At 46.1% G+C, this 23,942-nt stretch overlaps 1 protein-coding gene across 2 annotated transcripts in view; it reads right to left on the bottom strand.

The window, feature by feature from the left end:
* LOC129814981 (E3 ubiquitin-protein ligase TRIM62-like) overlaps window positions 1–23,942 on the bottom strand; it is a 41,695-nt gene that overhangs the window by 11,726 nt on the left and 6,027 nt on the right. For both annotated transcript variants that reach the window (XM_055868180.1, XM_055868181.1), the window contains exon 3: window positions 236–331. In XM_055868180.1, the coding sequence (XP_055724155.1) occupies window positions 236–331 (96 nt within the window). The remainder of the gene's footprint in view (window positions 1–235; window positions 332–23,942) is intronic.

The raw sequence follows: 23,942 nt of genomic DNA on the forward strand, positions 1-23,942 counted from the left end.
AAACAAGTTGTTGAGATTAAAGAGATGCTTAATGAACCAATTTGCTGTTTGGATTCTCACTCTCAGCTGTGGGAGAAAATGAGGTAGAGAGAGAGACAGGACACACTGCTGCTTTACCTTGGTCTCTAATAGGTTAAAAAGGCTCTCTATACTGTAAGTTACTTTGGTCTAAGTGAATTTGTGTGCTTGGTGTGTGTTACCTCGGTCTCACGGAGTAGAGAGGTGTGTGTGTTACCTTGGTCTCAGTGAGTTGCCTCTGCAGTAGCTGTAGGGCCTCTGTGTGTCCCTTCTCACTGTCCTGCAGAGTGGCCAGTTGCTCCTTCATCTCCCTCTGCAACACAACAACAACAAATTAGCAACCACTGACTAGAGAAACACACATACAGCATTGTTCCTAGTTACTAACGAGGTGAATTACTGATTTACTGGAGCACAAATTTCATCAAGTTCCTCTGTTGGATCAAATTGGTGCATAACATTAGATTAAGTCTGTTTATTTGATGTTGACCAATTGTCCTGCAGCAGCATAGGGCACCATTCCTTTGCTACCACTTGCTATTGGGAAAAACGACAAACTCTAAGTTCAACTCAAGGTCGTCGTCAGACATCTACATCCGTTTCAGCCTCAGTGGGAGGTTCAGGTATCGCAGACACCTCCTCCTCCTAACGGCCTAAAAGCCTTTTATGACTTATTGATTAAGGAAGGCTGTATTATGATAACCTTCTGCGGTCCTGCCTGAACACCAGGAGTCTGGGGGGGGGGGGGGGACTGAGTCTGAGGAAAGGAGGTCGTCTCCAGACAGGGTTCTGTCAGACAGAAAGTGGGTCGTCTCCTCCAGGGCACTCCCTCCATGGCAGAACCAGGCCGTCTCTCTCTCTCCCTCTAATCCACCTCCAAGTTTCCTCAGGCAGAAGGAGGACACCAGGCAGTTGAGCTGGAACTGCTGTCACCAATAGGTCCCCTGAGCCCAGCCCAGCCCACCGCAGACACACAGTGAACAGAATCCATTTATCAGACAGAGGCAGATCTTCATCGGACTGATGATGCTTAGAGCCAGAAGAGGAGCAGGACTTCAGGTGCAGGGCTTGAGAACAAAAGTAAAGTAAAAGGACAGACTGGTTCATTACAACAGCTGTTATTTATTTGCTTCTGCGGAAAATACTCGGAGGAATATCAATGCAGTGCTGGAAAATTGCTTCCTGTTGACTATATCGAGTCAAATAGCCAAGTCCACACCACTCTTCAAATTCAGTTCTCTGCTCTTTGGCACAGAAACAGGCCAGGCAGCCGCTGCATGTAATTTGGTTTACGATGTGTTGGCGGAACAAGCCCATGTCCTTAATAAGCTACAAAATAAAATGTGAAACAGACAAATGGGGGTCGTTTCTATACAGTTTTGAACAGAGTCTAATCAAGGACCTGAACTAAGGAAAACGATCTCTCAGTGCTGTGAACAGAGCCTCCCAGACAATGTGGCTTTACATTTTAATGTTAAGAGAACTGCAGTAGGATCAGCAGGTTCCATTTCCATCAGGGCCAGCTCCAGCAGGTCAGAGGGCAAACTCCTCTCCCAGGCTGAGGACCAATCCTGAGAGAGAAAGAGTGCCGTTTTTATACAGGCCTCTCCACTTCCAGGGCCCTCGTTCTGTTGTCTGACAAGTTGGCTTTAATCCAGTGTAACTGGAACTGAACTTGTTCTGTGAGGTTGTAAGCCGATCAGTGTATAGGCCTATAGCATTGAAAAACTCAGAATCATCAAGATACTAACAGAGAGAGAGGCGACACTGTCTGATGCCGTTTGAAATCCAGTCTGTCACTCTCCTCTACGGCGACAACCCTAGAATCTCCCCACCTGTCCATCTCAGCAGGAGGACCAAACGTGACATTTCCCCCCGGATGCCGAATGGCAGGGAACAGGATCGCGGCTGGCTGGCCAATTATTAAACACATTTCCTAAACACACACTGGGGCTTTATACATTTCCCCAAACATTCCTACCAGCTGCAGGCCTTATTAAATACAGCAGAGCTTTGCTCAGGAGCTAAATAGGGTTATTGGCTTCCAACAGTCTCCCTGTACTGACGAAGACCAGAAAAAAACAGCCCCAGTCCTATAGCATGAATAATGAGCTGCTCACAGGATGCCGAGCTGAACATGTCCTCTGGATAAACACACACACACACGCACACACCTTACTTGGGATGTCATTGGATTCACGAAAGTAAAGCCAAGAAACTTCCACTAAAGTTGTGAAAGCCCACACAGAGGTAAACAGCATTGTGATTTAGGTCTCGAGAGCTTAAATTAATACATGCATCGATTTAACTGCAACAGGTTGTTCTGTACAGAATCATATCCACGTCTCTTTGACCTGCTAATCGTTACATATCCACAACCCAGCAGGAATCTACTTTACTCAACACCCTCAAAAGGTGCTTTATGCAAGTCAAGGACAGTCTTTAGCATTACCTCGCTCAAGCCAGGTTCATAACTCTTTCAGGCAGCAAACGTGGAGGCTAAACACACTGCTCTGAGCTGAGCAGAACGCGCACTGCGACCAGTACAGCCGTCTACTTGATGGGCCCGGTTGTGTAAATCCGTGTGAACAGGAACACAAACCTGCCATCTCTGCTCACAGACACACACCTATATTTACAGCCCTAGACTAGGTGAGTCACAGGGGCGAGGAGAAACTATGAGTCATGGGCCATCAGCGCAGATCTTCCGGGAAGGAGAGAGAAAACTTCTTGGCTGCTTTCACAGTGATGGAGGGTTTGTGCACAGGAGAAGAGCAAGTAGTGATGGGGAACTCAACTGATACAGTTACATACACTATGTATACACAAAAGTATGTGGACACCCGTTCAAATTAGTGGATTTGGCTAGTTCAGCCACACCCTTTCCCGACAAGTGTATAAAATCAAGCACACAGCCATGCAATCTCCATAGCCAAACACTGGCAGTAGAATGTCCTTACTGAAGAGCTCAATGACTTTCAACGAGGCACAGTCATAGGATGGCACCTTTCCAATTAAGTCAGTTTGTCAAATTTCTGCCCTGCTAGAGCTGCTCCAGTCAACTGTAAGTGCGATGTGGAAATGTCTAGGAGCAACAGTGGCTCAGCCGCGAAGTGGTAGGCCACACAAGCTCACAGAACGGGTCCGCCAAGTGCTGAAGTGTGTAAAAATCCTCTGTCCTTGGCTGCAACACTCACTAGAGTTCCAAACTGCCTCTGGAAGCAACTTCAGCTTCATGAAATGGGTTTCCATGACCAAGCAGCCACACACAAGCCTAAGATCACCATGCACAATGCCAAGTGTCGGCTGGAGTGGTGTAAAGCTCACCGCCATTGAACTCTGGAGTGATCAATCACACTTCACCATCTGGCAGTCTGACGGTCAAATCTGGGTTTGGCGGATGCCAGGAGAACACTACAGGCAAGGGCTGATTTCAAGGTTTTACTGCTAACCTACAAAGCATTACATGGGCTTGCTCCTACCTATCTTTCCAATTTGGTCCTGCCGTACATACCTACACGTACGCTATGGTCACAAGACGCAGGCCTCCTAATTGTCCCTAGAATTTCTAAGCAAACAGCTGGAGGCAGGGCTTTCTCCTATAGATCTCCATTTTTATGGAATGGTATGCCTACCCATGTGAGAGACGCAGACTCGGTCTCAACTTTTAAGTCTTTACTGAAGACTCATCTCTTCAGTGGGTCATATGATTGAGTGTAGTCTGGCCCAGGAGTGTGAAGGTGAACGGAAAGGCTCTGGAGCAACAAACCACCCGTACTGTCTCTGGCTGGCCAGTTCCCCTCTCTCCACTGGGATTCTCTGCCGCTAACCCTATTACAGGGGCATTCATGCCGTCCTTAGGAGTGGTGCATCACTTGAGTGGGTTGAGTCACTGACGTGTCCTGTCTGGGTTGGCGCCCCCCCTTGGGTTGTGCCGTGACGGAGATCTTTGTGGGCTATACTCGGCCTTGTCTCAGGATGGTAAGTTGGTGGTTGAAGATATCCCTCTAGTGGTGTGGGGGCTGTGCTTTGGCAAAGTGGGTGGGGTTATATCCTTCCTGTTTGGCCCTGTCCGGGGGTATCATCGGATGGGGCCACAGTGTCTCTTGGCCCCTCCTGTCTCAGCCTCCAGTATTTATGCTGCTGTAGTTTGTGTCGGGGGGCTAGGGTCAGTTTGTTATATCTGGAGTACTTCTCCTGTCTTATCCTGTGTCCTGTGTGAATTTAAGTATGCTCTCTCTAATTCTCTTTCTTTCTCTCTCTGAGGACCTGAGCCCTAGGACCATGCCTCAGGACTACCTGGCATGATGACTCCTTGCTGTCCCCAGTCCACCTGGCCGTACTGCTGCTCCAGTTTCAACTGTTCTGCCTGCGGCTATGGAACCGTGACCTGTTCACCGGACGTGCTACCTGCTCCAGACCTGCTGTTTTCAACTCTCTAGAGACAGCAGGAGCGGTAGAGATACTCTTAATGATCGGCTATGAAAAGCCAACTGACATTTACTCCTGAGGTGCTGACTTGCTGCACCCTCGACAACTACTGTGATTATTATTATTTGACCATGCTGGTCATTTATGAACATCTTGGCCATGTTCTGTTATAATCTCCACCCAGCACAACCAGAAGAGGACTGGCCACACCTCATAGCCTGGTTCCTCTCTAGGTTTCTTCCTAGGTTCTGGCCTTTCTAGGAAGTTTTTCCTAGCCACCGTGCTTCTACACCTGCATTGCTTGCTGTTTGTGGTTTTAGGCTGGGTTTCTGTACAGCACTTTGAGATATCAGCTGATGTAAGAATATACATCAGTGTATAAATACATTTGATTTGATACCTGCCCCAATGCATATTGCCAACTGTAAAGTTTGGTGGAGGAGGAAAAATGGTCTGGGGCTGTTTTTCATAGTTCGGGCTAGGCCCCTTCGTTCTAGTGAAGGGAAATCTTAATGCTACAGCATACAATGACATTCTAGATGATTCTGTGCTTCCAACTTTGTGGCATCAGTTTGGGGAAGACCGTTTCCTGTTTCAGCATGACAATGTCCCTGTGCACAAAGCGAGGTCCATACAAAAATGGTTTGTCGAGATCGATGTGGAAGAACTTGACTGGCCTGCACAGAGCCCTGACCTCAACTCCATCAAACACCTTTGGGATGAATTGGAACGCCGACTGCGAGCCAGGCCTAATATCCCAACATCAGTGCCCGACCTCACTAATGCTAATGGCAGAATGGAAGCAAGTCCCTGCAGCAATAATCCAACATCTAGTGGAAAGCCTTCCCAGAAGAGTGGAGGCTGTTATTGCAGCAAAGGGGAGACCAAATCTATATTAATGCTCATGATTTGGAATGAGATGTCCACGTACATTTGGTCATGTAGTGTATCAGGATATTATTTTTGACGATATATCGCAATATTATTTTTTGCACTAGTCCTTGTCCCTGCACCAAAACTCTAGTATTTTTCCTTTATAGCTTGTTCTCCATCTTCTTTTTAAAAATGGTGAGACCATTTGTTTCCAGCACTTTTCAAAATGTGTTCTCATGGCCCTTGTCCCTCTGCATCATACATGGTGAGCAATATGTTTGGAAGACAGAATGGCAATATATAGAAATCACAATACATATAGTATCGGGCACCTGAGTATCGTGATAATATCGTATCGTGAGGTCCCTGGCAATTCCCAGCCCCAACAGCAAGTGTGTCAGACTGAAAAGTATTGATTTCTACACACAGGGAGGGGATTCAGGAATCCATAACCTATATAGAAAAGGGAACAGAGTGAATCTGGTGTGTCTCACACCTTTAGACATGTTGCCACAATCCAAGTGACATAGCAATGTACATTTTTGTACACTGGTTTTAGGATAACAACCCTGACTTGACGCCATGTGAAGAGGCTCAAGATTGATCGTTTCAACTGTTGTTTTGATCAGTTTAGGTAGTTTGAGTCAGTTGTTGGGGAAAGAGGCTGTTTATTATTGACACGGCTGTCTGCGCTGTCTGGCAACTCTCTGCTGAAACAACATGTCATCCTGTTCTACCACCCAGATCTATTCTTCAGCCCTCTGCCAACAAGACAGGTTCCCCCCCCTGCCTTGCCCTTCCATATTCCTGCCAGGGTCCCTCTCTGTGATCATTAACATACAGCTCCAGAAGGCTATTTGCATGAATGAAAATTGAAGGAGAGGCAGCGCCATGAGATTTCAATTTATAATTTTAACTTACATTAACTTTTCAATTTACATTACATCCTTGCATTCGCTGTGGCTGGCAACGTGACATTATTGCTCTGCAGCTCCAAATTCACCCTGAATATCAGTATCACAATAGCCTCTAACTTGCCAGTAAGCTATAGAGTACTACAGTATGAGTCATGACGCCAATAAAACCTAGCGGTCAAACAGGTTAATGGTTCCAATCATTTTTCCACCATAGGAGATTTTAGAAACACTTGAAATAAGGGCTGTGTTTCGTGTAGGCTTACCCTGGTGTGACGTTCTGATAACCGTGTAAATCGCTCTAGGACAAAGGCGACTTCATTCTCGTCAATGAGAATAGGCCCCGTAACACCAGTCCTGGAAGCCTCACACTCACTAATATCCATCTATAAACTCTGCTGCCCTTACACTGCAACTCTGCTAACATGCTCAAGCACTAAGCCCTTTAACATCGTGTGATCTCTTTCCATAACATTTTGTGTCCCTTCATTAACAGGAGTCCGTTTCTGAGGGGGGAACTCTTGGTGGTGTTTCCGGTAGTTGGAGATGGGCTAGATGTGGAGCAGGCTGGGAGCATTCATCATTTACATGACTTGCCCTACATTCCAACCACTGGAGAACGCCAGCATCACCACCTTTTCTCTTTTCCTTTGAACTCTCCGTAGCCACACAATTTCCGACGTTTTTCAAGCAGCTAGACCCACTTTGGTCTAATTGGACAAGGCGTTTGTGTGTGTGTGTGTATGCGCGCGATGTTGTTCAGGAAGCTAAATTGTGTTGGGCTCCATTGTCGTTAGTGGGCATATCATTCTGTAGCGAGAGCTGGGCAGTGAGCCGGTCACAGCAGCCACTAAATGACTCCTCAGACACAGGTCAGCCAGACCGGTTCTCTCACCAATCTCCCATCTGACTGCTAGAAACGATCAGACCACTGGGCCCTCCTCCATCTCCTCTGAGGGGAGAGTCAGATACGGAGGAGGAAGGGCATGTCCGTCTCTGGCGACAGTATCACACACATCGCTGTCTGTGCATCTCAGCCATGCCTAGTCACAGTCATACACAATGACAGACAGGGCTGTCTATCAAAGCCAGTAGGTTACATGGGGTGGATGTTGCCTCCAGCCCCAGTTTGCCCAGTCAGCTGGCTGCTGCAGCCTGGATGCTGCTGCTGTGCTGTTTAGACTGCAGGGACTTCCCTGGAGAGGCTGTGAGTGGAAAATGAGGGGCTGGGATTTTAGGCGCAGCTTGAGCACATTTGGATGTTCCCAAAAAACGCTGTGGCCTGACACAGTATGTTGGTGAGTGTTTTTGATTATATTTTCCCTGACTGCTCATGGCTTACCCCAGAGGCAGAGTGAGTGTATTGGCAGCAACCAGATAATTGGCAACCAGACTGTTGGCAATGTTTGGCATGGGGGCAGGCAGTTCCATACTCTTTATGGAGGCACAACTGTTGGCTGACCTCAGATTTACCATTTTTAATAGCTACTTACAAATCATGAATAAAAACACTCTTCATATATTTTTATGATTAAGTTTGGCCCATTCTCTTGCACTGTAGCTAGCCAGCCTTGATCATTTCTAAGAATAATGAGTTAGGAATGAAGAAATCCAGAAAGCATTTCCCTCCCTTATACGTCATGGAAATAGCTCCCCGCCAGAACATATTCATGGGTTTGACTGATTGTGAAACTGATAGTCTGTAATGGTCTCCTCCTCACGTCTTCAGTCAGCTACTCTGTCAGGGACTTGAGGCTGCATCTTTTCTCTGTCATTCTATTGGGAGCAGAGGAAAGGTCATGCTCTGTGAAGGCATGGCAACCCCAGCCTGCTAGCTAGCTTGTCGGGTGGCTCTGCGTCATTGGTCCCCATGTTGTCTGGGCCAGTCAGCTGACTAGAAATGGGCCTTTACTTACCCTGATGCACTGTGTACCGAGACTTTAGGAACTTTTCGATACTAGGACCTGAAAACCGGTTCGGTAGTAGAATGTGTGTTACTTTCGGTACTTACGTAAAATGTGTCTCTCGTCGTCTACTAATTGAGAGAGGATCAAGTCTGTCTATCAGCGCAGCCGATGTCCCCTTATAGCGCGAGAGCACCATGCCTGCCCCACTTCCTCAGTGCTAGTTCTAGCCTGTCCCACTGCACACCACTGCGCCACTAGAGATTCTGGGTTCGAGTCCAGGCTCTGTCGCAGACGGCTGTGACCGGGTGACCCATGGGCGGTACACAATTGGCCCAGCGTCGTCTGGGTTAGGGGAGGGTTTGGCCAGCAGGGATGTCCTTGTCCCATCACACACTAGCGACTCCTGTGGCGGGCCGGGCACAGTGGACGCTGACACGGTCGCCAGGTGCACGGTGTTTCCTCCAACACATTGGTGCAGCTGGCTTCCCGGGTTAAGTCGGCATTGTGTCAAGAAGCAGTGCGGCTTGGTTGGGTTTCGGAGGACGCACGGCTCTCGACCTTCGCCTCACAAGTCCGTACGGGAGTTGTAGCGATGAGACAAGACTAACTACCAACTGGACATCACGAAATTGGGGGAGAAAAGGGGATAAAAAAAAAATATATATATATATTTTTTTTTAAACCAAAGTCAGTTGATTGTATAATTGTTTCAATAACGCATACATAAAAAAATCTAAAATTCCAAATGTGATGCTATTGAACTCAAAATATGAGCCCCCATTTCAGCCCTGCCACAAAAGGACCAGCTGACATAATTTCAGTGATTCTCTCGTTAACACAGGTGTGAGTGTTGACGAGGCCAAGGCTGGAGATCACTCAATCAGCATGACAGAGTTCCAATAACAGACTGAACGCTTCAAAAGGAGGGTGGTGCTTGGAATCATTGTTCTTCTGTCAACCATGGTTGCCTGCAAGGAAACACGTGCCGTCATCATTGCTTTGCACAAAAAGGGCTTCACAGGCAAGGATATTGCTGCCAGTAAGATTGCACCTAAATCAACCATTTATCGGATCATCAAGTACTTCAAGGAGAGCAGTTCAATTGTTGTGAAGAAGGCTTCAGGGCGCCGAAGAAAGTCCAGCAAGCGCAAGGACCGTCTCCTAAAGTTGATTCAGCTGCGGGATCGGGGCACCACCAGTACAAAGCTTGCTCAGGAATTTCGGCAGGCAGGTGTGAGTGCATCTGCACGCACAGTGAGGCGAAGACTTTTGGGGGATGGCCTGGTGTCAAGAAGGGTAGCAAAAAAGCCACTTCTCTCCAGGAAAATCATCAGGAACAGACTGATATTCTACAAAATATACAGGGATTGGACTGCTGAGGACTGGGGTAAAGTCATTTTCTCTGATGAATCCCCTTTCCGATTGTTTGGGGCATCCGGAAAAAGCTTATCCGGAAAAGACAAGGTGAGCGCTACCATCAGTCCTTGTGTAATGCCAACAGTAAAGCATCCTGAGACCATTCATATGTGGGGTTGCTCTCAGCCAAGGGAGTGGGCAACTTCTCCCAACCATCCAGGAACAGTTTGGTGACAAACAATGCCTTTTCCAGCATGATGGAGCACCTTGCCATAAGGAAAAAGTGATAACGAAGTGGCTCAGGGAACAAAACATCGATATTTTGGGTCCATGGCCAGGAAACTCCCCAGTCCTTAATAATGCCATTGAGAACTTGTGGTCAATCTTCAAGAGGCGGGTGGACAAACAAAACCCACAAATTCTGACAAACTCCAAGCATTGATTATGCAAGAGTGGGCTGCCATCAGTCAGGATATGGCCCAGAAGTTAATTGACAGCATGCCAGGGCAGACTGCAGAGGTCTTGAAAAAGATGGGTCAACACTGCTAATATTGACTCTTCGCATCAACTTCATGTAATTGTCAATAAAAGCCTTTGACACTTATGAACTGCTTGTAATTATACTTCAGTATTCCATAGTAACACCTGACAAAAATATCTAAAGACACAGAAGAAGCAAACTTTGTGAAAATTAATATTTGTGTCATTCTCAAAACTTTTGCCCACGACTGTAGATATGGTTAAAGTGACTATGCAAAGATGATGACCAGAGAGTACCAGTAGCGTAAAATAGTGGTTGGCGGGTGGTGGGTGGGACAATGCAGATAGCCCGGTTAGCCAATGTGCGGGAGCACTGGTTGGTCGGCCCAATTGAGGTAGTATGTACATGAATGTATAGTTAAAGTGACTATGCATATATGATAAACAGAGAGTAGCAGCAGTATAAAAAGAGGGGTTGGGTAGCAATGCAACACAATGCAAATAGTTTGGGTAGCCATTTGATTACCTGTTCAAGAGTCTTATGGCTTGGGGGTAAAAACTGTTGAGAAGCCTTTTTGTCCTAGACAAAAAGTCCTAATTCTGTAATGTATTGATTGTTGCTGAATCTTGGCCAGGTTCTCCCTGGAAAAATACTCTGTCTCTCAATGGGCTTTTCCTGGATAAATAAAGGTTCAATAAAAAATAGAAAATTAGCTTTGTACATTACATAATAACTGAAATGCATTAGTGGCGCTCATAAATCAGCGTTCCAATTATTTCCAGAGACGGGCTCATTAGTAGTAGCGACCCAGCACTATATTTGTGTTGTGTTCCACCCACCCATGCAAAAACTATTTTACCAAACAAAATGCATGGATGAAGAGGACAAGCTTAGGTTTTCATGAAAGCACCACTGCTATTTCAGATGGGATGGTGTAAGGAATACAGCATCCTGAGCCTCAGAGCTCCTTGACCGGGGGGATTATGACCAAAACCAAATATAACCATGTCATCTTAAAAAAAAGCTTCTTAGGATTAGGCAAACGCTTTGATAGTCAGCATGTTGTTCATTTAAAACCAAGTATCCATTATGTGTAAGAGCCACAAATCTCCACGGAGAACATCCTGTCATCACACGCTACATGCAGACAGACTACAGAGTTAACAAACACTGGTTTAGCTTCTACATCTTGTCAATGGACGCAGCTGCGTACCGTCGTCTCTCTGTAGCTAGCTGGCTTTCCTATTTTACTGCTTGCCAGCGTTTCTACTTCATGTAAACCCATTAAAGTGTATGTGTGGACTTGTGCACACACACATAAAACAAACATTCATTTGTCCTCACACAGTCTCAGAGTATCCAGGCCAGTCCAGATTTACTCTGCAGCTCCCAGTCCATCGATTCACTTTCCATCTAGTCAATAAATACAGGGGTGAAACAGGCCAAACCACAATGCTGAATGTTTGGCCGAAGGGAAGCCCTGACTTTAGCTTGAAATGTACACTGATAAAAAAAACAGGTCAAAGTCGCCACTGGCTGGGCAGAGACTTTGCAGTAGTGTAGTGGCCTGCCTGCTGCATGGACAGGGACCACTCCATCTGAGAGCAATCTGGCCTGGGGGTGCAGAGTGGAGTTGAACGCAATGAAGACAATGGGGAGAGATGAGAGAGGACAGTGTCACTGCAGTGATTAGTCCCATACAGTGCCTAGACCAATAACAAGAACACACTCCGGACAACAAAGTGATGTCTTCTATGGGAGAAACTTGGGTCTAGTTTAAGAACAACCAGTCTAGCATATACACTCCGCTTCCTCCATCCCCTCTCCTTCCAGAGCTGCTTTAATATTCATCTTGGCTTCACACCTCGTTAATAATCCAGAGAGGAATTGAAGGAACTGTAGGGCTCCCTGTGGGTTCACTAGACACCATATTCTCATTACAAGTCCAGGGTTGGTAATAGGCAGAGATAAGAGGATACGTGCGATTTCCCTGGTGTACCTGCAAGCCTGCCGATCCCTCTCTCATTCCACTGCATCTGGACTGAGGGGTAAAAGACACCCGAGTCACTGAGTACACAGCGGTAGTGTTCCATAGTAGACCATGTAAACATCTAGGCTACTCCACGGCACGCAACAGCACAATACTAACGTCACCATGCAGGCTCCTCCCCACCCCACACTCCTGGAGCACCATCAGAGTGGAGGGGTTGGGGTGCGAGGCTGTAGAGCAGTAATGACGACTCCTATCAAGAGCACGTCTAATTAAATCATCTGGAGCTAATCGCGGACACAGGGAATTACAGGAGATAATGGCCCAGACTAGCCCTGAACAATGGCCTATAATCTGGGCTGCTAAATCCCAAACTAATCAGGAACGCACAGCTCAGAGCCTCAGGGCTGGGCATGGGTTCTGCTGCTGTCCGACCACACACACACACACACTATGCAGCTCAATACTAATTACATTGTGGAAATGCTTACCACTCAGGCTGCACTAAAGAGAACTAAAGGAGGGCTATGTATAGGCAACCACAGCCTTCTTAGTAGCCCACTACATTAGCATTTAATATCAACTCTGTACTCAGATTATGTGGTTGTCGCAAATGATCAAAGAATCTCCATTTAAAACAGATTTCCATGCAGATGTGTACAGCACCATTGTGTTAGGAAGAGCTGATTTCCCTGCTGAATTACAGCGACTGGTGTACACACAGGGCTGAGGATAAGACCTTACTGTACCTTAAACTGTCAAAGTTAGGAGACAGCACTTCCCCTTTCATAGCCAGGCAGACATGACCTGCTAATCCTCCTCCTGCTCCTCTCTCCTGCACACATACCACTCCCCAGGCAGTCTGGCAGCTAGCTAAATAAAGGTTAAATGTACAAATAAAATAAAAACAAAGGCCTACGGGGACAGGGTGGGACCAGCACGGACTGACTACAACCAACTAGCCTATATCAACATCATTACACATAACTTATACTAAGGTATTCCACTGCCACAGTGGAGACTAGTGAGGACTCAAGACTCCAAAATCGGGAACACTGGAGGGACCAGTCAAAAAAATACAAATCTCCAACTATGTAAATTAGGGATGCACGATATCAAAAATAAATAAATAAAAAGCATAGCGGAATTGGCCTATATAAGCTGAAAATGCCAATACCAGCATTGGCCCGATGTCTTGTTTAACGCCGATGTGCAAAACCGATGTCAGAGCTGACAAGCATACCTATATAACATAGCTTTACGACGTAATGACGCCATGAAGAATACAGCATTCCTAACCTAGCCCACAATGTCTGTTGTGTGGATCTATTTTGAAGTTTCAAAGGAAGATAACAAAAAGGCCATATGCAACATTTGTGCTGCTATTATTCCCAGAGGGGAGAAAGTGAAATCGTTCAATACCACAAACCTAATTACTCATTTGAAAGTGCATCACCCCCAGATGTTCAGCGACTACTTAGAACAAAAGCAGAAAAAAAACTAAGCGCACACTTCCAACAGCTAAACAAGTTCAAGTCGAGCAGTCATTTGAAAGAGTATGAACATTTCAGCGAGACAACCCAAAGGCGAAATCCATGAATGAATTCCAGATAATGGAATTAATTGCCCTTGACAAGCAACCGTTCTCTGTCGTGGATGATGTTGGCTTTCGCCGACTGGTCGAGCACCTCGAGCCCCGGTACACATTACCAAGTAGGCGCTATTTTTCAGATGTTGCCCTACCGGAGTTACACAGTATTGTTGAAACGCACATCCATGAGCTACCTGCTATGGGTGTCACTGCTATTAGCTTCACGACTGACATTTGGACCAGCGATGTCAGCCCCATGAGCATGCTGAGTCTGACAGCACAGTGGGTCGACAAGGATTTCGTCCTGAGGAAAGCCGTATCGCATGCTCAAGAATGTGCTGGTTCCCATACCGCTGCTGCCATTTCAATGGCATTTGAGATGTTTGAAACTTGGACACACTCCTAGCTCCATTCAAACAACTGACTGCGTCAGCAGCAGACGTGATACCCTCTGTCATGGCAGTGAAACAAACACCTGCTCAACAAAACTGCCGACAGACCGTGGGGTTAAAACTTGCAAAAGTACTCTACTACAGACTGTGAACAAGCGAGTCGGTGACATTCTCTCTGAGCCTCTACTGTGTCGCCACCATGCTCGATGCTAGGTACAAGGACCATTACTTCGATGCAGACAAGAAACAGGGTTTACGTGAAATGTTGTTACAGACACAGCTGGACAATATGGAAATGGACACAGTGACTGTGCGCAACGAGGAAAAGAGGCCACGGACAGACAGAGCTGAAACGTCACTGCTTGACATGTATGATGAAATCCTAAGTGAGAATGAAACAAATGAACAATGAAACAGCACAGTAAGTAAGTGAAAGAAATAGGTTTTGATTATGTTTAACTGGTAATGGGGACATACAGTACGTAAATGCCAACAAAATAACTTTTTGGTCAGTTGTGTGTCAACTATTTAACTGTACTAGAATGCTTAAAAAACAGCTAAAATTATAAATATCTGTTATCGATATCAGTTTTTGGGAAGGGAAATATCGGATATCGGTATCGGCCAAAAATGTCATATCGGTGCATCCCTACAGTAAATGCAAAACCCCAAAAATCTACTGCAACAGTCAACGTATTTTCTCAACACCTCCTCAATTCAGTTAAATCAGTGCCACGGTGTTATAAAAAGACAAATGAGCAGTGAAATGAAGAGTGGGAGGAGGTGGATGAGCTAGTCATAGTCCCATCGGACGCGGGAAGTCTAGTTTAATGCACAACAGATGAAGCAACATCCAACTCGTCCACTGGAAACATACAAATACCTTAGGACTTGTTGTATGATTAGTCTGCTGGCGTGGTCATCTGACATAGCAAAAGGTGAATAAAACGTGCACTTTCTAGGTGGGTTTACACAAACCTCTTGTAGAACTCCCCGTCTCACTTTGGGAGCCCTCGGCAGAGCTTCGCTAGGCAAGCAGCTTCAGTGGTAGCAGCAGAAACAAGTGAAATAGGCTAGAAGCTAATGCATCTATCCCTGGATGAGGATGTTAGGTCTGTATACATCTAATATGCATCCTTTCTTAAAAATGTTCAACTGTTAATGGTGGGCTGCGACGTGTCAAGGGTCAATGTATCAATATTTCATTAATTACTGAAATTGATTTGGGCAAGTGCAGCTGCACTCTCTGTTCAGTGTGCTCTCTTCTTAGCAGCAGTGCCTTTGTTCAGTTTGCAAGCTGCGCGAGTGGGAGGGAGATGTGCGTGTGCCTCGTGGTTTACCAGATCTTTTTCTCAGCAGTTTTCTTGAAGATCGCTCCGCGACCCACACGCTGCAGCGCTGTGGTTCAGCAGCAGATGGTCCGCTCTCAGCCACTGACTTGTCATTCCCACCCCACTTGGCATCACTCACCGGTGTCATCGAATTGACTCAAGCTAGCCACAAGTTCTGAGTGAGCTCAATCGTCATGAAACGCAAATAAAGCAGTGAGTTTCTCTCTTTTGGTTTCATACAAACTTTGAGAAATAACGAGGAGTGCCCACAATGTGCTTTGTGCGGGGAAGCGATTAGTAATGATTTTCTCAAAACGAACAAATTAAAACAGCGCGTGCTGACCAAACATCCCCAGCATGACGGTAAACCCGGGGACTTTCAGAACAGGGCAGAATGCTTCAGGAAACAGGAAACTTCAACAATGGAAGAGTAAGTCAGCTAGCAAGGCATTGTTGTAATTTTAGAACAGGTGATGATGATGATATTGTAAGCAGAAGGGAGTACTCGCTCTCATAGTAGTCAATGCGAGTTCCCCGTTCAAACAATCCCCTTGTACACAGCTAATAGCTAGCAAACGTTAACGTTCACCAAAGCAAGCAAGCTAGCTACAGTGTGCAACCCTAAGTAGCAGTACAGATGAAAAATAATCAGGCCTACTGTACATCTTACTGTAGAAGTTATTGTTGAAAACAAGTCTAGGTTGAAACTGTTGCGGTTAAAACACAATAATTAAGTAATAATTTTCATTCTGAACTGGAATAAACTGATTGAAGCAAGATGCTTTTTGATGCAAACACACTCACACAGTTCTGCGTTTCTCATCTACAGCAGCTAATAGTCTCCTGCCTGACTGAGAAAGCAGTAGATGTTCTGATTCAGTTTAGCACCAGATATCTATGCGAGTCAGGGTTCTCAACTCTGGCGTACTTTTTTGTTTTTAAGTACATTCTAAAAGCTTTAACAAGAGCAAGGTATTGCATTTAATTTGAAAACAGCATAACAGTTTGTAAAAGCAGAATATTTCAGGTCATCCCACCCCCCTAACCCTTGAACCCCTAACAGCTAATTCCATGGGTGAAAGCGCATGATACTTTTTTTTTTTTTTTACAGACAACAGAGCACGAGAAGAGGGCCAACATGAAGAGATCAAATGTGGGCCAAAATATGCTACAGAGTGGCGCAGCGGTCTAAGGCACTGCATCGCAGTGTTGCGCCATCACTACAGCCTTTGGTTCGATCCCAGGCTGTGTCATTACTGGCCGTGACAGGGAGTCCCACAGGGGGGGGGGGGGGGGGCACAATTGGCCCAATGTTTAGCCGGGGGGGGGCTTTACTTGGTTCATTGCACCCTAGCGACTACTTGTGGCGGGCTGGGCGCCCGCAGGCTGACTTCGGTAGTCAGTTGAACGGTGTTTCCTCCGACACATTGGTGCAGCTGGCTTCCAGGTTAAGCAAGTGGGTGTTATTAGCAAGCATGGCTTGGTGGGTCATATTTCGGAGGATGCATGACTCGACCTTCACCTCTCCCGAGCCTGTTGGGGAGTTGCAGCGATAAGACAAGACTGTAATCACAAAAAGTGGGTAGAAATAAATTACACATAAAAAGTACAGAAAACAAACTCAATGCTGAGCATGACCATAGGGTAGCACTGTCAAAAAGTCCAGAATATATCTGCTTGTTGAAAACTTCAACCAGCCACACACCTCTCATTAAGATGGTGTGTTTGTGTTTTCTGGTCCACACCTGTGTGATGTGATCAGATTATTCAAGTTCATAATGAAAAATTATGTATTGTGTTTTAACAGTCACAGTTCCCAACCTAGACTTGTTTTCAACAATCATTTCTACAGCAAGATGTACAAGTAGGCCTGATCATATTCATCTGTATTGTTACTTAGGGTTGCAGAGGGAGCGAGAAAGTAAATGAGAGAGAGAGAGAGCGCTGGAGCGGACTGGGGCAGGACACAGGAGAATTGGTAGCCAAGGGTGCCAATGAAATTGCCTGACTCATTACTGCAGCAATGTGTGTGGAAAGGGAGCTCAGAGAGAGCCTCACAGAGTGAGAGAGACAGAGAGCCCTGGTTAACCCCTGGAGGGACACTTCAAAGGCCCACATGCTCCTCTCTTTCCACTGCTTCAAATACCACACAGTGGAGCAGATAAGAGGAAAATGTTAACACATTGTCATGCTTAACCTCCGTGTTCTGGACCAGATAAGGATGAAATGATAACTGGGGATATGGCAGGTCTAATGGAGAGTGGAATACAGGAGTTCCCTTTAACTGACAGATCTTGCTGGAGGTTCAGCTCTATGGTACAGCCATAGACACCTACACTCCCAGTATAGAAAATCAGGGAGCCATTGGAGACTTTGCTAAAGCAAATAGATGTGCTGTACCCTCTACCACAGCCTCCTGCGCATTCCTAAAAATAACGTCTCTGGAGCTCAGTTAGTCTCCAAACACGTCCTTGTATGCATAAGTAACCAGGGGCTACAGAACACTTTTCCTCTAGTCTGGGTTTCCCATCACCGCTGTCTGTCTAATGACAAGTGGAGCAGAAAGAGGTTCATGTCCTGGGGCCACTGGAAAGCAGGCAGAGGCTCTCTCTAACCTCAAACTCTCCTGTCCCAGTCCCAGGCTGCTGTGCTGTTTGTTGCTACTTGCCAAACTGTATTATTTACTTTTAATAACCATTTAAACTCTGCATTTAACAAGATTTCCCAACGGCTTAGTTTTGTCCTTGTTCGTTTTTTTTCATTCAACTTTTTTACCCCGGGCGTTTTATCTGGACATGCTTCTGCAGGACCTCCACCAGCCGAAAAAGCTAAGTAGTAACATTAACCCTATGCCATCTAAAACCGCAGTTAGTGTACTCATAATATGCACAACAACTATCACCTTATGGTGAGGATAGCAGAGTTGCAAGCCCAGCTTCAGACGCAATCGTTAGGCAAGGGCAATTTAAGTGTAGGAAAGGATGAAACAGCGTCTGTCACCAGGAAGTACAGATAGTAGTATAAATCCGCTCACAAAGTCCTCGCAGCCGGATACTTTTCTCAAGGCTTCATTCAGCCGACAGAAACTTTCAACCGGTTCTCCCCATTAAGCAACGAGTCGGAGTCAGAGGCCGAGCCTTCTCTGGTCTCTACTCCTCCAGTTACGGGGTCTGAGACGCCGAAGCCTCCCACCATTAGCTCTGACAAATTGAAAACCCTAGTCATTGGCGACTCCATTACCCACAAAACTAGACTTAAAGAATCATCCAGCAATCATACACTGTTTACCAGGGGGCAGGGCTACTGACGTAAATGCTAATCTGAAGATGGTGCTGGATGAGGCTAAAACTGGTGAGTGTAGAGAGTATAGGGTTATTGTTATCTACGTCGGCACCAACTATGTTAGGGTGAAACAGTCAGAGGTCACCAAGCGCAACATAACTTCAGCGTGTAAATTAGCTAGTAAGACGTGTTGGCATCGAGTAAATGTCTCTAGCCCCCCTCTCAGTCCTAGCTGGAGGTGTGCTCTCATCTTATCTATCAACATAGACAGGGCTCTAACTCCTCTAGCTCCACAATGAGATGTGTTGCAGGCCAGGTTGCAGGCCAGGCAGCAGGCTGTTAGCCAGCTTGCCAGCTTAGTGGAGTCTGCCGCTAGCACAATCAGTATAGTCAGCTTAGTTTTTTCCCCATTGAGACAGTGTCTGTGCCTAAATCTAGGTCAGGAAAATCTAAACATGGCGGTGTTCACTTTAGCAATCTCACTGGAATAAAGACCTCCATCCCTGTCATTTTTTTAAAGAGACTGATAATACCTCAATTCAAAATAGGACTACTTAATGTTAGATCCCTCATATCCAAGGCAATCATAGTCAATTAACTAATCACTGATCATAACCTTGATGTGATTGGCCTGACTGAAGCATGGCCTGATGAATATAATGAGTTAAATGAGGCCTCTCCTCCAGGTTACACTAGTATCTCCCACACATCCTGCTAAGGCAAAGGCGTTGCTTACATTTTTTACAGCAAATTTCTATTGAAAAATAAATAAAATAAACTGCTTTTCATTTGATTAGCTTCTAGTCATTAAATCTACACAACCTACTCTAGCACTTTTTATATCCCTGAATTACTATCAGACCTTGTAGTCATGGCAGATAATATTCTAATTTTTTGGTGACTTCAATATTCACATGGAGAAGGCCACAGACCCACTCAAAGGCTTTTGGAGCCATTATCGATTCAGTGAGTTGTCCAACATGTATCCGGACGTACGCATTGCCACAGTCATAACCTGAATCTCGTTCTGACCCGTGGAATATACACTGCTCAAAAAAATAAAGGGAACACTTAAACAACACAATGTAACTCCAAGTCAATCACACTTCTGTGAAATCAAACTGTCCACTTAGGAAGCAACACTGATTGACAATAAATTTCACATGCTGTTGTGCAAATGGAATAGACAAAAGGTGGAAATTATAGGCAATTAGCAAGACACCCCCAAAAAAGGAGTGATTCTGCAGGTGGTGACCACAGACCACTTCTCAGTTCCTATGCTTCCTGGCTGATGTTTTGGTCACTTTTGAATCCTGGCGGTGCTCTCACTCTAGTGGTAGCATGAGACGGAGTCTACAACCAACACAAGTGGCTCAGGTAGTGCACTTCATCCAGGATGGCACATCAATGCGAGCTGTGGCAAAAAGGTTTGCTGTGTCTGTCAGCGTAGTGTCCAGAGCATGGAGGCGCTACCAGGAGACAGGCCAGTACATCAGGAGACGTGGAGGAGGCCGTAGGAGGGCAACAACCCAGCAGCAGGACCGCTACCTCCGCCTTTGTGCAAGGAGGTGCACTGCCAGCGCCCTGCAAAATGACCTCCAGCAGGCCACAAATGTGCATGTGTCAGCATATGGTCTCACAAGGGGTCTGAGGATCTTATCTCGGTACCTAATGGCAGTCAGGCTACCTCTGGCGAGCACATGGAGGGCTGTGCGGCCCCACAAAGAAATGCCACCCCACACCATGACTGACCCACCACCAAACCGGTCATGCTGGAGGATGTTGTAGGCAGCAGAACGTTCTCCATGGCGTCTCCAGACTCTGTCACGTCTGTCACATGTGCTCAGTGTGAACCTGCTTTCATCTGTGAAGAGCACAGGGTGCCAGTGGCGAATTTGCCAATCTTGGTGTTCTCTGGCAAATGCCAAACGTCCTGCACGGTGTTGGGCTGTAAGCACAACCCCCACCTGTGGACGTCGGGCCCTCATACCACCCTCATGGAGTCTGTTTCTGACCGTTTGGACCCTGATCTCTCCTTTGACTAGCACATCAAGAATATTTAAAGGGCAGCCCCCCCACCACATCTTCGTAATATTGCAAAAATCAATAACTGTTTGTCCAAAAATGATGCAGAAAAGCTTGCTTGTCACTTCTAGATTAAACTACTGCAATGCTCTACTCTCCGGCTACCCGGATAAAGCACTAAATAGACTTCAGTTAGTGCTAAACACAGCTGCTAGAATCTTGACTTGAACAAAAAAAATGAATCATATTACTCCTCTCTACACTGGCTTCTTGTTAAGGCTAGGGCTGATTTCAAGGTTTTACCACTAACCTACAAAGCATTGCATGGACTTGTTCCTACCCATCTCTCCGATTTGGTCCTGCATTACTCTACGGCAGGGGTGTCAAACTCATTCCACGGAGGGCCTAGTGTCTGCAGGTTTTTGGTTTTTCCTTTCAATAAAGCCCTAGACAACCAGGTGTGGGGAGTTCCTAACTAATTAGTGATGTTAATTCATCAATCAAGTACAAGGGAGGAGCGAAAACCCGCAGACACTCGGCCCCCCGTGGAATGAGTTTGACACCTGTGCTCTACGGTCACAAGACGCAGGCCTGCTTACTGTCCCTAGAATTTCTAAGCAAACAGCAGGTTTTTCTCCTATAGAACTACATTTTTATGGAATGGTCTGTCTATCCATGTGAGAGACGCAGACTCGGTCTCGACCTTTAAGTCTTTACTGAAGACTCAGCTCTTCAGTAGGTCCTATTATTGAGCGTAGTCTGGCCCAGGGGAGCGAAGGTGAATGGGGATTCACTGCCTCTTTCCCTATTATGGGGGCAGAGTCACTGTTAGTGCTCTTCCATGCCGTGCTGTGGCGTCCCTAGGAGGGGTGCTTCACTTGAGTGGGTTGAGTCACTGACGTGATCTTCCTGTACGGTGTGGCGCGCCCTCGGGCTTGTGCGGTGGAGGAGATCTTCGTGGGCTTGTGCAGTGGAGGAGATCTTCGTGGGCTATACTCAGCCTTGTCTCATGGTGGTAAGTTGGTGGTATGTTGATATCCCTCCAGTGGTGAGAGGGCTGCGCTTTGGGGGTGGGGTTATATCCTGTCTGGTTTGCCCTGTCCGGGGGTATCGTCGGACGGGGCCACAGGGTCCCCGACCCCGTCTCTATGCTGCAATAGTCTGTGCTGGGGGGCTAGGGTCAGTCTGTCCTATCTGGTGAAATTCTCATGTCTTATCTGGTGTCCTGTGTGCTGCCGTTCTGCCTGCGGCTATGGAACCCTGACCGGTTCACCGGATGTGCTACCTTCTCTAGCGCTCTCTCTCCCCCCCCCTCTCTCTCTCTGAATGCTCAGCTATGAAAAGCCAATTGACATTTACTCCTGAGGTGGTGACCTGTTGCACCCTCTACAAGCACTTTTATTATTTGACCCTGCCGGTCATCTATGAACATTTGTAAATCTTGAAGAACGATCTAGCCTTAAGGGCCATATACTCTTATAATCACCACCCGGCGCAGCTAGTAGAGGACTGGCCACCCCTCAGAACCTGGTTTATCTCTAGGTTTCTTCCTTGGTTCCTGCCTTTCCAGGGAGTTTTTCCTAGCCACTGTGCTTCTACATCTGCATTGCTTGCCGTTTGGGGTTTTAGGCTGGGTTTCTGTATAAGCACTTTGTGACATCTGCTGATGTAAAATGGGCTTTAGATATACATTGATTTGATCTGCAACCCGACAGACCACATCACAATTAAGGGACTGGCCTTAGTGATTCCACTTTGTCTATATGGAGCAGATATAAATGGGCCTAAAATAAAGTATTCAGACCTCTTCTCTTTTCCACATTTTGTTACAGTACATACAGCCTTATTCTAAAACTGATTAAATTATTTCCCCCCTTCAATCAACCCCATAATGACAAAGTGAAAACAGGTTTAGAATCTATTGCTAATCTATTAAAAATAAATAACAGAAATAAATGTACATAAGTATTCAGACCCTTTGCTATGAGACTTGAAATTGAGCTCAGGTGCATCCGGTTTCCTTTGATCATTCTTGAGATGTTTCTACAACTTGATGTGAGTCCACCCATGGTAAATAAATTGATTGGACATGATTTGGAAAGGCACACACCTGACTATATAAGGTGTAATAGTTGACAGTGGATGTCAAAGGAAAAACCAAGCAATGAGGTTGATGGAATTGTCCGTAGAGCTCCGAGACAGGATTGTGTCGGGGCACAACATTTCTGCAGCATTGAAGGTCCCCAAGAATACAGTGGTCTCCATCATTCTTTAATGGAAGAAGTTTGGAACTACCAAGTCTCTTCCTAGAGCTGGCCGCCCGGCCAAACTGAGCAATTGGGGGAGAAGGACCTTGGTCAGGGAGGTGACCAAGAACCCGATGGCCACTCTGACAGAGCTCCAGAGTTCCTCTGTGGAGATCGGAGAACCTTCCAGAAGGACAACCATCTCTGCAGCATTCCACCAATCAGGCCTTTATAGTAGAGTGGCCAGAGGGAAGCCACTTTCAGTAAATTGCACATAACAGCCCACTTGGAGTTTCCCAAAAGGCACCTAAAGGACTCTCAGACCATGAGAAACAAGATTCTCTGGTCTGATGAAACCAAGGGTCACGTCTGGAGGAAACCTGGCACCATCCCTACGGTGAAGCATGGTGGTAGCAGCATCATGCTGACTTGCCTTGGTAAATAAAAAGGTTTAAAAAAAAATGTTTTATATATTTTTACAATTCTGTCGGGATGTTTTTCAGCAGCAGGGACTGGGAGACTAGTCAGGATCAAGGGAAAGATGAACGTAGCAAAGTACAGAGATCCTTGATGAAAACCTGCTCCAGAGTACTCAGGACCTCAGACTGGGGTGAAGGTTCACCTTCAAATCAGGACAACAACCCTAAGCACACAGCCAAGACAACACAGGAGTGGCTCAGCCAGAGCCCGGACTTGAACCCGATCGAACATCTCTGGAGAGACCTGAAAATAGCTATGCAGCAACGCTGCCCATCCAACCTGACAGAGCTTGAGAGGATCTGCAGAGAAGAATGGGAGAAACTCCCCAAATACAGGTGTGCCAAGCTTGTAGCGTCATACCCACGAAGACGAGGCTGTAATCGCTGTCAAAGGTGCTTCAACAAAGTACAGAGTAAAGGGTCTGAATACTTTTGTAAATGTGATATTTCAGTTTTTATTTTTGCTTTGTCATTATGGGTTATTGTGTGTAGATTGTGGGGGAAAAAAACAATTTCATCCATTTTATAATAAGCCTGTAAAGTAACACAATGTGGGGAAAAGTCATGGGGTCTGAACACTTTCCCAATGCAATGTTTATTCACAGCAGCCATTCATGTCTGATATA

The sequence above is a fragment of the Salvelinus fontinalis genome, chromosome 18, assembly GCF_029448725.1.
Source record: "Salvelinus fontinalis isolate EN_2023a chromosome 18, ASM2944872v1, whole genome shotgun sequence".
Lineage (NCBI taxonomy): Eukaryota > Metazoa > Chordata > Actinopteri > Salmoniformes > Salmonidae > Salvelinus > Salvelinus fontinalis.